This window comes from Tympanuchus pallidicinctus, unplaced genomic scaffold (assembly GCF_026119805.1).
Source record: "Tympanuchus pallidicinctus isolate F22 unplaced genomic scaffold, pur_lepc_1.0 scaffold3, whole genome shotgun sequence".
NCBI classification, from domain to species: Eukaryota; Metazoa; Chordata; class Aves; order Galliformes; family Phasianidae; genus Tympanuchus; species Tympanuchus pallidicinctus.
This window is the reverse complement of record NW_026294747.1, coordinates 8,534,512-8,549,913: the sequence shown is the minus strand read 5'-3', so window position 1 is coordinate 8,549,913 and position 15,402 is coordinate 8,534,512. Positions and strand designations below refer to the sequence as shown.

General features: G+C 35.2%; 1 protein-coding gene across 5 annotated transcripts in view; it reads right to left on the bottom strand.

Annotated features, from left to right (window-relative positions):
* Positions 1 to 15,402, bottom strand: part of SBF2 (SET binding factor 2) — a 236,606-nt gene that overhangs the window by 75,941 nt on the left and 145,263 nt on the right. For all 5 annotated transcript variants that reach the window (XM_052695956.1, XM_052695959.1, XM_052695960.1 and 2 more), the window contains exons 15-16: positions 13,463 to 13,572; positions 11,842 to 11,991 (exon numbers count right to left, since the gene is read on the bottom strand). In XM_052695956.1, coding sequence (XP_052551916.1) covers positions 11,842 to 11,991; positions 13,463 to 13,572 — 260 coding nt within the window. The remainder of the gene's footprint in view (positions 1 to 11,841; positions 11,992 to 13,462; positions 13,573 to 15,402) is intronic.

Below are 15,402 nucleotides of genomic sequence, written 5' to 3'. Positions count from 1 at the left end.
AACAAGTGTCAGCTGCTGGAAGCAGATTTTTTTTTGTCGTAATTCTGCCTCATACAAGGCTGTGAATCTTCAGAAAGTCAGTAAGGTCCTAGGCACATGCTTAGGCACAAATGACATTTCCTTAGTTGCACTGGTGAATTTGATTTCTAGATTTCTCGCTGCCAACCCTGCAGCCAGACCTCTCGGCTCCTTAACAGACTACAATGTAAGTTTTCTGTTGCATTTCAGAAAGTAGCTACAATTTTAACAACTTTAATAAAAGTTATTGTAGAAGCTGTTCAATTCAAAACTCAAACTTAAGGCAAAAAAGAAACCAACAACAAATTTATGGTTATATAACTCTGGTCACAAAAGGTTGTTTAAATGGCTCACAAACAAGAATAACTACAGCAAACTAAAGGACATATGTTGGGCATGGTAATGTAGCACGTTGCTGAGCAATGTCCACCTTGATTAAGACATCAAATCTGTGTGAGCAAGGAAGAATGTTTTTGAAAAGCTTGGAAAGCTCAAGAGATTCAGGCATTTTAAGAGCTGCTTGATTTAGTGCAGTGCTGCTGCTTCTAAGATAACATTCAGTCAGTGAAATATATACATTCTAAAAGAAGTGTTTAAGCTAAAGGAAAGAAATCTTAGGAGAATATAGATGCTTCGTTTAACTGACTGTGAAGTGCTTTAAGTGTACAGGTTGTACTTTCCACCGCACGTGCCGCAGCTTTCATATGGATACAGGCTTTATTTGAAATCTTAGGCTTTTGTGGTTCAATATAACAAGTATGGCAAGTGGGAACAGTGTTCCTATGAAACCTTTATTAAAATTTAGTTATTAGCATTTCTTGTGAGAGAGAAATAAAGACAACGGAATAAACTGTAAAACAATTTTGAACTGGCAATTGCGAATGCATTTTCCAGTATTAAAATTTCTTATATTAATACTTCTCTCTGGGATTTTCAAATGGCAACAGGAAATCCAAAGTTTAGAATGCTGCATTCATCTTCCACTTCGGTTACAGAAGTGAAAAAGCAAGCTCAAAAAATTCATTGGTTTGCACATCTAGTTGAAGAGACATGCTTGGATGTTCTTGAAACAAATTACTGCTCTTTTTTTCTAGAAAGAGTTCTGTAGTGCAAACACTTTGAGAAGACAGAAGTAATCCCTGAGCTTGCTGCATGGACCAAAGAAGCAGAAGTGTGGTAGGGAAACATCAACACAGATCAGCCTTTCAGTAAAACTGCCTGATTCAAACTGTATGAAATCTTGGCATGATCCTTTTCCTTTCCTGTTCCACAGCTTTCCAAAATCATTGCTAGTAAAGGTATCCAGCTGACTAATCACAAATAACTTCTTTGCAAGCTTTTGAGTTGCCAACTATTTATTTATTGTTTTATTTCTGACAGATCATCTCCTAGGCTATCTTATTTTCCTTCCTGAAGGGTTTATTCAAAATGTTTTTCTGTTTTATTCCTATCTTCTTGAAAGTATGGGGAGGGGGAAGCATATATGGAAAGGGGAGTCCTGCTATAGAAGCACAGTAGAAGGCAATGAAATGTTCAGAGAAGGCAAACAGGGGTACAGCCAGAATGCAGTGGTTGAAAAATAGGAGCACATAGCAAAGAGTTACTGAAAGACTAATCTCATTCTATGGTGTTTTGAAAGGAGATTTAAAATCAGGTTTTGATTAAGTACTGTAAGACATCCTGTTGAGCCATCTTAGTCAACTTCAAAATACTCTTATTTGCCATTCTTCTCTTACAGTTCTTGAACCTTCTCCTTTTCACAGAAAATAAAATAATAAATGATTTGTACTTTCTACGTAACCACAAAGTGAGAGAGATGGATGCAAAAGCACATTACAATGTGCTCATGCAGTATATCGATGCAGATTTGAGCAGTGAGACACATGAATGTGATAATGCAGTGGTATTCTAGCATACAGAGAGTAGAAACATGCAGTTCAAGCTGTTCTGAGAGCATGCAGTACATAAACAGGTTAATCAGCCTAGAAAGGTACCAGACAGCACAACACAGCAATTGTAGCAGTACCTCTGGATCTACCTGAATATGGGCACAAGAACTGAACAGCATACATTTTCACTGCTGTCTTCAAAGTATATGACATTTAAAACTGACTTCAAATATGACAGCCAAGTGTCTGCCAAAATTTACCATCACTGCAGCAATAACACGGGGGTGCTGCACATCTTATTTAAATGAAGATCTCTAGAAAATACCTAAACATTAAATGTTGGATTCAGATCCTTTATGAATTAATTAAATACAGGAATACCCTATGTGCTGCATTTTTATTTTGTTAGCATCCCTTCAGCCAACACAATTGTTTACAGCAGACAAGAAAAACATGGGTTATGCTATCTTATAGCAGTAACAAACTTATAACAAGATCAAACGAATGGAAGCTTTTATCAATACCTAAAACAATATGATTATTTCATCTGGGTGCACACACATTGATAGAAGTACATTATTTAAAGATACAGCATGCCTGATTTTGGAAGAGAGTCCAGTGCAGGGCCGCAAAGATGATGAAGGGACTGGAGCACCTCACACGTGAGGGAGGGCTGAGAGAGTTGGGGCTGTTCAGTCTGGAGAAGAGGAAGCTCAGGGTGTGTGGGAGGAGGCAGGAGGATTGGAACAGATAAAGTACTGGGAAAAGCATAACACCTGTCAACTTTTACTAGCTTACCAATAATCACAGAGTAAATCTACAGAGTAATACCATAATACTGGTAATCATTAGATGATTACTGCAGAACTTTACAGTACTGCAAACATTGCTGTAAGACATATACATCTAATAAGTAAATAGTGACACAAAACAAGATATGAAGAAATGTTAACTTAATGTAAATTGCAGAAAGTTACAGCAGACTTCTAGGTTATGTTATACTTATGCAGTGATTTCCTAAACATAGGCAACAAAGATACAACTATTTCGTAATAACAATTTGAAATTTGGTTGGCAGTCATGAGAAAAAAATTAAGTTGGAGAAATCACTACAGACTGATAATAAAATAAATGCAAGAGATTTAATAATAATTTTTAAATGGCTGCCAAACAGTGAATGCTAATCGTAGTAAGAATACAGAACAGCTGAAATGTGAAGAAGAACAAGTTGTTGAACGTATAAAAGTGTGTCCTGGCTCCTCAGACCCTCAGAGCAAAGCTCAGAAATGTACACCCTCAAAATGCTTTCTTGCACTTGCCTGGAAAACTGAAAATAGACCAATCTCCCCTGTCCTTCAACCCTACTTGGTGGGAGAACGTACCTGGTGTCTTGATCTCACACACAGAACATCAACATCCTCAGCTGCAGGTTGGACCTGATGACCTTTTGATGTCCCTCCCAATCAGGGCTATTATAAGATTCTACACTACATATGAGAAAGTAAATAACCAGAAGGGCAACAAACAAACAAACAAACAAACACAACAACAGAGACACTCTCGTGCTGAAACAAATGGTAGAGAAGAAGAAATAGGAGACGAAGAAAGGTATACAGAGCAAGCTTCCACAGGCATCTCTTCCTGAACTCAAAACTGCCAACCAAACTAATTTTTACTCAACTATTTCAGTTTTTATTTCTAAATAATTATGTATTTATACAAAATTGTGATAGAGTCAAGTTTTTACAGTGGTATAGTACAAGCAGGTTTAGCACCTCATATAATGTCCACGATCAAGTGTATTATTGAATCTTCCCATTAATTTTTGGAAAGGTTTCTCTCAGGAAAATTTTTACTGGAGATTTTTTAGCATATTTAGGTTATGACTTAAAACGACTTAATTGGAAACTAATTTGTTCAAGATTACTTTCTTATTAGGCTGTTGCCTGAGTAGCCAATGACATTTAATCACTACCATGGAGATTACAGGCTCCACCAGAATTTCAGCTACCCCCAAGGACCTCTAAGGTCAATTTCTTATTGACAAGAAAGCTAACAAACACACTCAATGTATTTTTCTTTTGTTTTTTAATCTTGAAAATCAGGTAAGAATAGATTTAGGGGATTTAAGTTTGCTGTTATTTGATTGGTTGTTTTTTGTAAACTAGAAGAGTCCCTTTACCAAGAGGTAACTGCAAGCATATGATTCTCCCTCCCTCTCTATGCAAACATCCTTATTTCTCCTGACGTTCCCTTAAATGTATGTATCTGTAAGTGAAGCTAGAAGTTTTACAACTATTGTGGAAGAAACATACATCTAGAAAATATGTTGACTTAGGTACATTCGTTAAATATGACTTGGTTTAACCAGACATAGCAAAAAAAGATCTCCTCTCCCTAATAAATCCTAACTCTCAGCTCTAAAAAAATCACAATATTTAATAGTATTAGTAGAGAATGATAAGTCTGAATAGATAGTGACATCCAAAAGAATTTATTTCTGCACCCAGAAGCTTTTTGAGTAGTTCACTATTTTTCCCAAGTTCTTGTGGAAAAACATATTGAAGAACAGGCAGTTCTCTGCCGAGTTTCCAAAGTGACCTCAAAAGAGACGAATTTCAAATAGGCTACTGAAAGTGAATTTTTGGATAATCAGAATATCATTTATTTTAGTACACCTGTTCTTACTTGAAAGCACAGGATGCCCCCAGATGCAAAGCCAGGAATGAATAAGGGCACGACAATTAGACTTCAGGTAGGATCTTTCACGTGTCCGTAAGACAAGTTTTCACGAGCAGTCAATTATGGTTTCCTTGACTGATTTTAAGTGAATCAATTCTGATGCCTACTGTTTTCGTATGTACATTTTGCCTTCATTAAGGTACTAGAAGTTACATAAAATTAATATCTTTGCTATATGGTATTTTATACCAAATTATCCTTGAGCAATTCTTTGCGATGAGCATGCATAAAATGCAAATAGCAGCCTGAATCTCTTTTTCAAAGTTCATTGGAATATAAAGTTGAATACATCTCAGCATCCTGTTTTTGATGCTCTGTAATTATGGTTTTCACGTCTTTGATCCATGCAACACTGCTTGCCCACTACACCCAAGAGGTTGTGAAAAATAAAACACTGCAAGCCTACTGTCAATTTTCTTCACAGAAGCTATGCTTTACATACCAATCAGCTCGTAGGGGCTGAGGTGAAATGGATAGGAGATTCTGAAGGTAACAGCCATCTATCATAATCAAGCTAGGACCTAAATCTATGACTTTCTTAAACATATAATTCAGAGGCTAAGTAACAAATTGTGTTAACAGGACTGTAGTTGTGGTCTGTGGCTTTTAAACAGAACCACATATGGTTACTATTTCAGCTATTCCCTAACGACAAAGGCAAGGCTCCAAAATAGTCAATTAAAATAAGTATTCTCCTTTAAATTGTGGGTTGTTTTTTTTGTTGTTTAAGTTCATAAATAAAATGGAATAAATTCCAGTGAAATCAATTAGAATCCTTAGCTTGGCCCAAAAACAGTAAATTAGAGGCTATTTTAGTCCACGGGTTTTGCCTACGTTAACATATGTTCTCTTACAAATAAAAAAAATGCTCCCTTGCAAAAAAACCCCTTTTTCCTCTGTTCCATACACCTGGAAGGAATAGAGAGTATTATATATCAATTCTATGCAACTTATTTAGGCATATGCATTCTCTGAATTGATATTTGCTCAATTAACAGCAAAAGCAAGGGTTTTTCACTATGTTTATACAATCAGGGAAATTTGCATTAATTTCAAAGTAAGTTAATTTTGTCCTCTAAAGACAAGTAATCTTCATAGGAAACTAATTTTATTTCTACTCTCATAAACACTGTAAAATTTTAGACTGTTAAATGTGTCACTGAAATTTCAACCCCAGCTCCCAAGTGGAGTTTTAGAGTTAAGAGCTGAAGAATCTGCCTGGGGGGAGTGGAGCAAGGTTGTTTGTTTCTTTTAGACTATAACCTGAAGTTACTTCTAAATACTTCATTGCCTCAGTACATACTAAAGCTTCTTCTCCCTACCCCTCATCTGCTTATGGCAAGAAATTACTAATCTTCACCATACCTTACATAAGTGGTATTTTTGCACGCATCCTAAAAACCAATTCACATAGGTCATAAATCCGGCCTAAAATTTGTTGTTGTTGTTGTTCTAAAACTTTGCACAGATTTCTTTTTATATGTAACAGTAAAGATACACCTATTACTGTAATGAAATTTACTCCTTAAGCCTTTTTTTCCACTTTAAATAAATAAATAAATAAATAAATTCTAAAATGCCACATATGTTCATTACTTTGTGTCACATTAATGCATTTGTGAAAGTTTACACAAAATATTGACAAAACCCAGAACTCGGCTGTACTTTATGGTATTTATCTCAACATCACACTTCAGTTTTTGAACACAAGCAGCCAACATTTCAATTGTTTAAACCAAAGGTTATACAAACATCATAGCAACCAAATGATTAGAAGACTTCTAATACATTATAATGTTCTGTTTTAGAAATGACAGCATGTGACAAATAAATAACATATGATTATTTTATAGCAGACTGGCAACTTTTTGATGCAAATTTCCAAGAAAGAATGCGATGTGTGGAAGACCAGAGAGACCTTGTTAGACAGAACTCTTGCCCTTCACTTCAGTAACAGAAGACTGAACTAAAGCCACTGCATAAGTCCTTATGGGATGCCACAGAAGTATGTTCAATGATTGGGTACTGAACATCAATACTACATCGTATTTTCTTTGTTACTGTATATAAAAAGTGACACAATATGGATGAAGTGCATGTATGTGTGCTTAACAGTATTATACACAAATCTACACTGAATTATGTCCTTGTTATGAAAAACACATTATATACATATACTACATTCTAAATACAAATATTTTATATTTAATAAAAAGATGGAAGAAATACACGGAAAACTTCTGAAAACAGAAGTCACTGATTTCACATAAGTTGCTTTATGCAAAATGCCTACCCTTTTAAACATCAAGAAGCATCTTTAAAAAAAACCAACTACTTACCTTTCATCTCTTTCATGAACAGGCTCCAGAGTAGTATAACACAATTCCTAAACCAGACTTATTTTATTTACAACAGTGAGTAGCACACATGCACATGTCTGCTTTTCATCAAGATGACCAAAAACATTTAGAACACAGAGTTATTAGAAATGTGCAGCAACCACAAGGATGCAATTAACAGTAATGAACACTTAAGAGCAGTCAGAGCATACTACGCCAAGCTCCACGAAGCTACGTGCTTTCAACACAACATCCAAGTTAACCTATCTGCAAGCCACGTAGGATCCGACCGAAAACAAAACAACACCGCCGCAGATTAGCCATCTGCCACTGGGATGATCTATATTCTGTATTTTTCCCCCAAAACGCTCACACTGCTTTGGAAATGCCATGTAAAATCGCAGCTGATCCCAGCCGGTTCAGAGCCCCACAGCAAAGCAGCAACCAGCCACAGCAGCCAGCAGCGCCAGCACTCAAGCATCTCCGCTGATGCTTTTATTAGCAAAAACACCCTCCTGTCCTGTAATAATTGTACTGAAATAATAAGATTGAGCAGAAGTCAGAGTTACTTCAGCTTACCAGAAGCAAGGACTGGAAGCTGCCAGGTAGAGAGCAGCGCCCACTGCACAGGGACACTGCCTGAGGAGAAGCCCCGCAGCCCCACTCCCAGCCAAAGGCATTCCCACCAAACCCGGGGACAGCAGGATGCAGTAATTTATATAACGCCATGGCTACGAAAAAGATCTCGTTGCTAAGAACTGATTAATTGAGTTAAGCACAGCCTTCTCAAACTGCGAGGATTTTAATTTGTGAAATGTTTTCTCTGTTTTGAAATACCTTAAAATACTTCACAATAGTGCTGCTGTTCAACCATCATTTCTGAAAGCGCTTGGTTCCAGGAACACAAACCAAGTAACAAATGGCAGGCCATGGAATAAAAGGCTGAAAGAAAGACCTCCTATCACCCTCCAAAGAAAGATGTTTGGCAATGTAGTTTTCAACATAAAATATGAGAAATGCTAGTTCATTTAACCTTTATATTGCCAAGAATTTGAATCATATGACACACACATGGTTGATTTTCTCTTAGGAGTAATAAAATCTTTCTTGTTATTGGACAGTATTTGCAAAACTGAATTCTGAGAAAAATTAATGGCTAAGTATGAAAAATTGACCTCAACATGGTTTTGGCCATTATTTCTTAATCTGCATTAACAATAAAACCTATTGCTCAAAACGTAATTATGTAGCAAAAGGACTCCTCTGCTAACATAAAGCCTTTTTAGATCCTTAAGAATTAGTTCTGGCAGCCTTTTCTAAAACTGTGAAAATAATGAAAAATATTTCATTAGAGAAAATGAAAACCTTAAAATAGAAATTTGTGTGTACTTGCAAATTATTCTAAGGTAACCACAACAGCAGAAAGCAAACGCCACAGAAACCATTTCTGAAGAAAGATTTTCACATTTTTCACATTATATTGCTACCTGTACGAATAAGTTGTCAATCAACATGTTCACATAAATGCCTTTTAACAGTAATTTAGTTATATAACATATGGAAAAGAACATAACATTTATCTTCTGCTATCACAGATACTAACCGCTGCTGTAGTACAGGTTGCTTTAAATGCTTGTCAGAATGCATGATTTGTAAGGGGAAGAATTCTTACTCAGAGAATGAAAGTAACGTTTTTAGCACTTGGCCAATGACTACTCAACCCCAAGAGAGTGAGCTTAAATGAATCTTCATGACATTTTGATTTTTATATTACTACGAATGATCAGAAATAACTCCTACATTTGCATTTCAGCAGCAGCAGACAGCACTTCACAAACAGAAACAGAAAACAGTAAACGACAATTTTCACACTGTAGTATTGACTCACTGCATCATAACTTATCTTAACTGTGTTTGTACAGCTGTCTAACATCTACCATACAGCTTGATATGCAACTCCGCACTTGATAAAGGAGGTAAATTAATCTGAAGTTTTCTTGTACAATTCCATATACCATGGGCCTATTGAAAATTTGCAGCAGGGTCTTGCTTGTTAGTTTCAAACTGTAAATAGGCTAAAGAAGAATAGTTGAAAAGAATGCCACACTTGGACTGAGAGACTCATGTTGACAAACACCAGAGATCTGGCAAGCACAAGTTTTGTCATCACAACAGAAAGCAGTGAAATACTCTTTTCTTCCCTTCCTCCCAGTTGCAAAATGGTTAGAGATCAGATACTTGGGGAACTACAACATAACTTATATTTCACTGAAATAAAACAGCTACGAACTTGAAGCAATGCTATGAGTATTTTGCTCCTCTATCTTAGTCTATTTTCAAGCATTATGGCAGCAAACGTCACACCAGGTATAAAGAGACTAGCAACAAGCAACAATACACATGGTGGGATTATCACTAGCATTGTGTTAATATACTACTTTTCATCATTTGATTGATGAAAAGTTCTGAAATGATAGAAGTTCTGGAAAAGTATCTGACCTTTATTTTAACAGACTCAAGTAAAGCAAGCAAGTGCATTCAATTAAAAAAAAAAAAAAAAAGCAACACACATAAAAAAACTCGACACTACAAACACTATAAACCAGGAAACTCTTGAACAGCAATGGAGAGATGAGCAATAAGCTGTAAGAATGCAATCTTCCTGATTTTGTAATACATGGTACTGTTCCCAGTAAGACAAAGATTTTTTGTACATGCCAATCATACAGTTTCACGTTCAAAAGATACAGAAGCAACCAATCTGTACACATTATTCACATTATCAGTAGCAGAAGTTTGCTGGCTGGGGAGCATCAGTTCCTATCTCATGAGGAAATGAGCCAGGTGAGACTTTTCTTTCCCCAGGGAAAACCATCAAGCTGGGATGTACTGCATACACATCCCAGCTCAACCCACCACGTGCAGCAAGACCAGTTGAGCGCCAGGACTGCGCCCAAACTATCACCTATGCCCCTTGGGTCCTCCCTGCCTCAAGCTTTCATATTTGCTGCCATATGCCCCGTGGTAATAACAACATTTGTTTCTATTTTGGAGAAACCAATTGGAAAAAGCAATAATGTTAACAAAAAAATCTGAGATGGGGCATTCAAGGACACAGTTTCTACAATTCCAATGGTTCTGCAAGGTCTTAAAGCAATATTGCAGTCTAATCCCCCCAAATTCCATCATCACTAATTTGGCATTCTAAATAAAAGCATGACTACATTTTCAGTTATGATCACATTTCTAAAATCAAGTTTCTGTATTTTTCTAATAGACACTGTTTAAGCTCCTTGGTCTCATGACCTGCAGCTAACAAGATTCATTCCTCTACAGCAAAATGCTGACTTGCTGAGACTCTTTGCAGCAAGGACAAACTTAACTATTTTCTTAATAATATATTTTTGTCTTGAACTGATACAGAGAAGCTCCAAAAATGTCATAATTTACATATTGTTCCAAAGTTTGAACATAATTTACATATTGTTCCAAAGTTTGAACAAAGTGCACAGACAAATTATAAATCAAGCTTTTATCTTAATAAATAATTTCATATGTCATAAAAGTGGATGCAGTGAATACTAACTAGCTGCCCAGTGTCAGGAGTTCAGATGTTTTCACATTGGCTAAGCTTACTACTGAGAAATGGAAATTTCCATCTTACATTTCAAAGATACCAAAAAAAAAAAAAAAAGGAGAGAAAAAAGGGGGAAAAAATAACCCCACCCTGTGCCTCCTTAATCCATATATTTGTTTCCTCTGCATGATTTGAGTTAATTTTGCTACATTTTTTAAGAAAAATAACAATCATTCCGTTTTACTTCAGTATGACTTTACAGACATTTATTTCTATGAACATTTGAAGATCCCAGAAGGCCTAAATCATTCTAAAGTGAACATTAATTTCACAAACAGAAAAACTGCAATTGCTGACTTCATTAAAAGTTAAAGAAGAAAAAAAAGTTAAAAGTCCTCAGAAAAGAAAATTTCCTCAACTCAGCATTTTCTATCTGTTAAGATGTGGCAAATAAAGACATTTGTATCTCCTTCCTATTGTCTAAAACTCTGTTTTTTTTTTTCCTCCTCGGAACTACTTCTAGAGTAGGACCAAATTTTGTGGTACTTCTAGAAAATTCTGTTTTCTGGTTTGAAGTTAAATCTATGACTCCAGAATACATTGCAGGTGCAACATCACATTTATCATATGGTTAAATCAGAACAATGAATCAAATGAAGATCAAAAAAAGTCATACACATATTTTATTCTCATAGCTACCTGCTAAAAAGTTCATAACTTACTTACCAGCAAATTATCTGTAGAACTGTATAATTAAATGAAACACCAAAGAAAGTGAGTTTCTGACATGACAGAAAAGCACAGCTACAACTATGAATAATGGAAGGTTTATTTTTTTCCTGAAATATGTTTGCACTTGAGACAATGAAGAAGAAAAACTTACCTTTTGCTAAACTGTGCAGCAGGTGTTACACATTTTAGGAACTCATAGTTGAAAAATACCCAGAAAAGTTAACACTATTCATAAAAAAGTACGTAAAGCTATTATGAATCTCTCCAATACTTAATTTTGAATCTAAATGCTATCTAAATTAATAAGAATTGAAACAGTTTCTTTTCTATTTTTCATACTATGCGAATCAGTATAGATCTTTGCATTTTCTCCTTTATCCTTCCAACTACAAAATGTGTTAAATCACTCTCACCTAATATCAGCCACCTCACTGTAGTATGTGGTCCTATAATTCAATTATTTTGCTTCTCTACATCACCATAAACGATTTTTTGCTTATCACACTAACAAAAAGACAAAGAACCAAACCTTCCCACACTGTACCTGCAAAGCACAGTTCATCATTCGTACTATGTAGTCAAACTGCTGATGGTCCAGTATCGCTCTATTTTGTTTAACATGCAGGCCTAATTCCTGTGTCAGGCAGTGCCGGGCTGCCTTTCCTTTCAGGGCTCTCAGAGCTGCAGGCAAGGTCTGGAGAAAAGAAAATCTAACTTCACAAACAATGAAATTGCAAGACAATGAGTGTCATATATTCTTTATCAGGAAACATTAAGTCATAGTACGCACAGTATCTGAATGCCTTTCCGACTTGAATATCAAATTTTCATGTAATAGACTCAAGCAAATTCAGACTATAAGTATAATCTTTACTTTCCACCTTGGTTTTCTTTTCTAGTGCATTAAACAACATCTCTCATCTACATCTCTAAATGGAAACAAGTGAATATAGAAAGGCACAAAATGAACAGGAAATCAGAAAAGGATTACTATGCATGAAAGCACATTCTGTATCTGTACCAGCCAGGCTAGGTCTTAAGCTCGCATATCAAGGCCAGCTAGCATGGTTTTTTGATAAACAGTGAATGACAAATGGTTTTAAACGATGCATACCACTCATAGCACTGAGCCACAAGACTTCTATGAAGTTTACCCTAAATTAGGGCCAATAAAATATTTATACCAACAGTTTAACGATGTAGCAAGTGCTACCTCAGTGATTATCAACTGTGTCCCTTTAGAGTAGTTTTAATAGACAGCAAAAGATAAACAACAAAAGACAGCTGATTATGAAAGGACAACTTTTCTGGGCAGGATCCGAAAATATTGCTGAAATTTTCTAGTTGACTGCAAGTTGAACGAGGTTAAAAACTACTGTGCAACACATGCATTCAAAACTCTTTAAAGAGAGCTACGCATTTTATTAGGATTTTTCTCCTCTGCATTTGGATAGGCTGTCTTAGCAAACTAGAGTTTCTTGGTTCACATCTTGATTTATGCAAGCTCACAGATATACACAGATGAAACTATTCTGAGAAATCCAAAAATTTCTGAAAATAATTATACCGCCATTTTCAGATGCATAATCAGGTTTGAGTACGTATCTGAGTGGTCACTCTAGAATAGAAATATTAAAATTCTATGGGCAGGATCTAAAAAAGGGACAGCATCTTAATGTAAAAAAATAAGGATGTTAACAACTTAAATGTCTGAGAAAAAACTGAGGTGAAATATTGATATCTACCTCTGAATTCTATCAAACTACTGATTTTAAAAAACAGGAGAATTGGGCTGAAAATTTTGGAAGAACATTGGCTGATAAATAGTGGAATGTTTGTATATATCTTCTGTTTACTTGCCTCAGTGTCAACATGATTAGTCAGTACACAATTATTCTTTAAAAAAATTAATCATGTGAACAATGCTATTCATAATGGCAGTATAAATTAGCAAATTTATGCATTCAAGTCCCAAATTTATTTGCCTCATATTACACATAAGACTACACTGAGATTATTCATTTTATCACTTCATCACTTAAATGACAAAAATAATAGTTTGAAATGTAAGACTACATAACATAATTTATGCCAAGATCAGTCTCCATTTTGTTCATTAACAGAATTTATGCATATTTAGGAAAGTTAAAATTTAATTTTATTACCTTTTCAGTCTCCAAAAATTTATTTTCAAAAATGAATGAGATGCAGTTTCTAACAACTTCCAACCTTTGTGCACTATTGAAAACCGTGCTTCCTTTTTCCATTATGGAAACTAACATAAAAAGAGAAGAATACGCATGTATGAATGTATTCTGCAACAGTCACAAAGAATACCAGAAAGTTCTTAAAAATAAACAATGTGCCCTCCATTCTATTTTGTTAAGCAAACACTATTTGTAAGCATATACATATGCAAACATAGAATCTGTTTTATTTCTATGCTACCTGCATGAGAGCACTCTGATTTTTAACTAAAGCAGTAGATATTTCCTGTTGGTTTTCTATAGGCATAACAAGATTCCAATTTTCAGAAGTTAACATGCTAATGAAATACCTAAATAAATAGAAATTGATATATACATATACACACTTGTTCCAATGCAAACCATATAGCTTTGTACATTTCACAGGATAAATCAGGCAGGAGATAGCTATTTTGTTCTAAAAGAATTCTTCAGCCATGTCAAAAATCCAGTGACGTGAAATAAAACCCAAAAAATGTATTCTCTTTTCTAGATTCAAATTTGCTGGGATCTAAAGATTATGTTCTTAACATGGTGATCTGCTGTGAATTTCAAGAAAAAAATGAGAGAATCTAGTAAATAGACTATAAATGCAGAATAGTTCCTTTTTTTTTTTTTTTTTGTAGATAATGAGCTCCTAGTATACAAGGACTTTGACACTAATGATAGTTGTGAATATGGCTGTGAAAGTTATTTGAAAAAATGTAAAGTTTTGACATAAATACATGCTCAGTAAGAAAGGAAACTTTTTCTTGCTCTTAGCCTGATAACACTTTTAAAGAACATAACATATAAGTAGCGGATAAGACAATAAGATCTGAAGATGCAGTCAAAAGCAGTGGCAGGTAAATGGAGTTTATCCTCTTCTTACACAAATCCAAAGAGAAATAGGTCACAAGGGGCCATCTAGTTCATCCCCACTGTCCCAAGACAGGATCAATTCTATATTATTCCTCTTGTTTGTCTAGTAAGTTCCCAAAGTTCTGTGATAACAGACTCTGTGGCTTCCCAAAAAATCCATTCAAATGCCTCACAATCTCCATTTTACCAAGTTTTCCCTAACAAATAACTTCAGTGTTGTAACTACATGGACTAATTCTTATCACTACAGATTATTCCCTTCTTTTTAACAGCATCTTACATAATTGAAGACTGTTACTATGTGTCCCCTAAGTCTTCTGATTTCTAGTCTAAACAACTCTCCATCTTTCTACACATGTCACATTCTCCAGGCCACTGGTCATTCTTGTTGCCTTTTTCTGGACTCCCTCCAACACAACCAAAAATGCAGACGATCTTCCAGTGTCCAAAAACGGATACAGACTACAATGAAAGGATTTCTGCAGGGGGTTCACTGATTATACTCCTGTTTATACATCTTACTAAGATGTTTGTCTTTTTTGCAATAGTTTGACATTGCTGGGTCATGTCTGCCCTATTAAAATCCTAAAATGAATTTCTGAAGAAACATTGCCTAGTCTGTTAAGCATGCCCATGCAACTGCAATACATTTTTTGAAGAAAAAGGGTAGAGAAGGACAACACTCAACAGAGATCAGTCATCTAATTTTCCATGATAAATTGCAACTCCAAATCCCTCCTTGAATAATTTTTACAAGCTCTACTAGCTTCCTGTATACTGTCTTTACAGTTTTTTATGCCTTCATCCAGACTGATGAATATGATTATAGTGAATACAATTTTTCTGGCATTAAAACCAAATGAAGAAATGTTTTACATCTGCTCCTATATAAGGAGTTATATAAGGATATATAGGAGATATATAAGGATATATAGGAGATATGTATATGGTATGATATATCATATACATATATGATATGATACATATATGATATGATA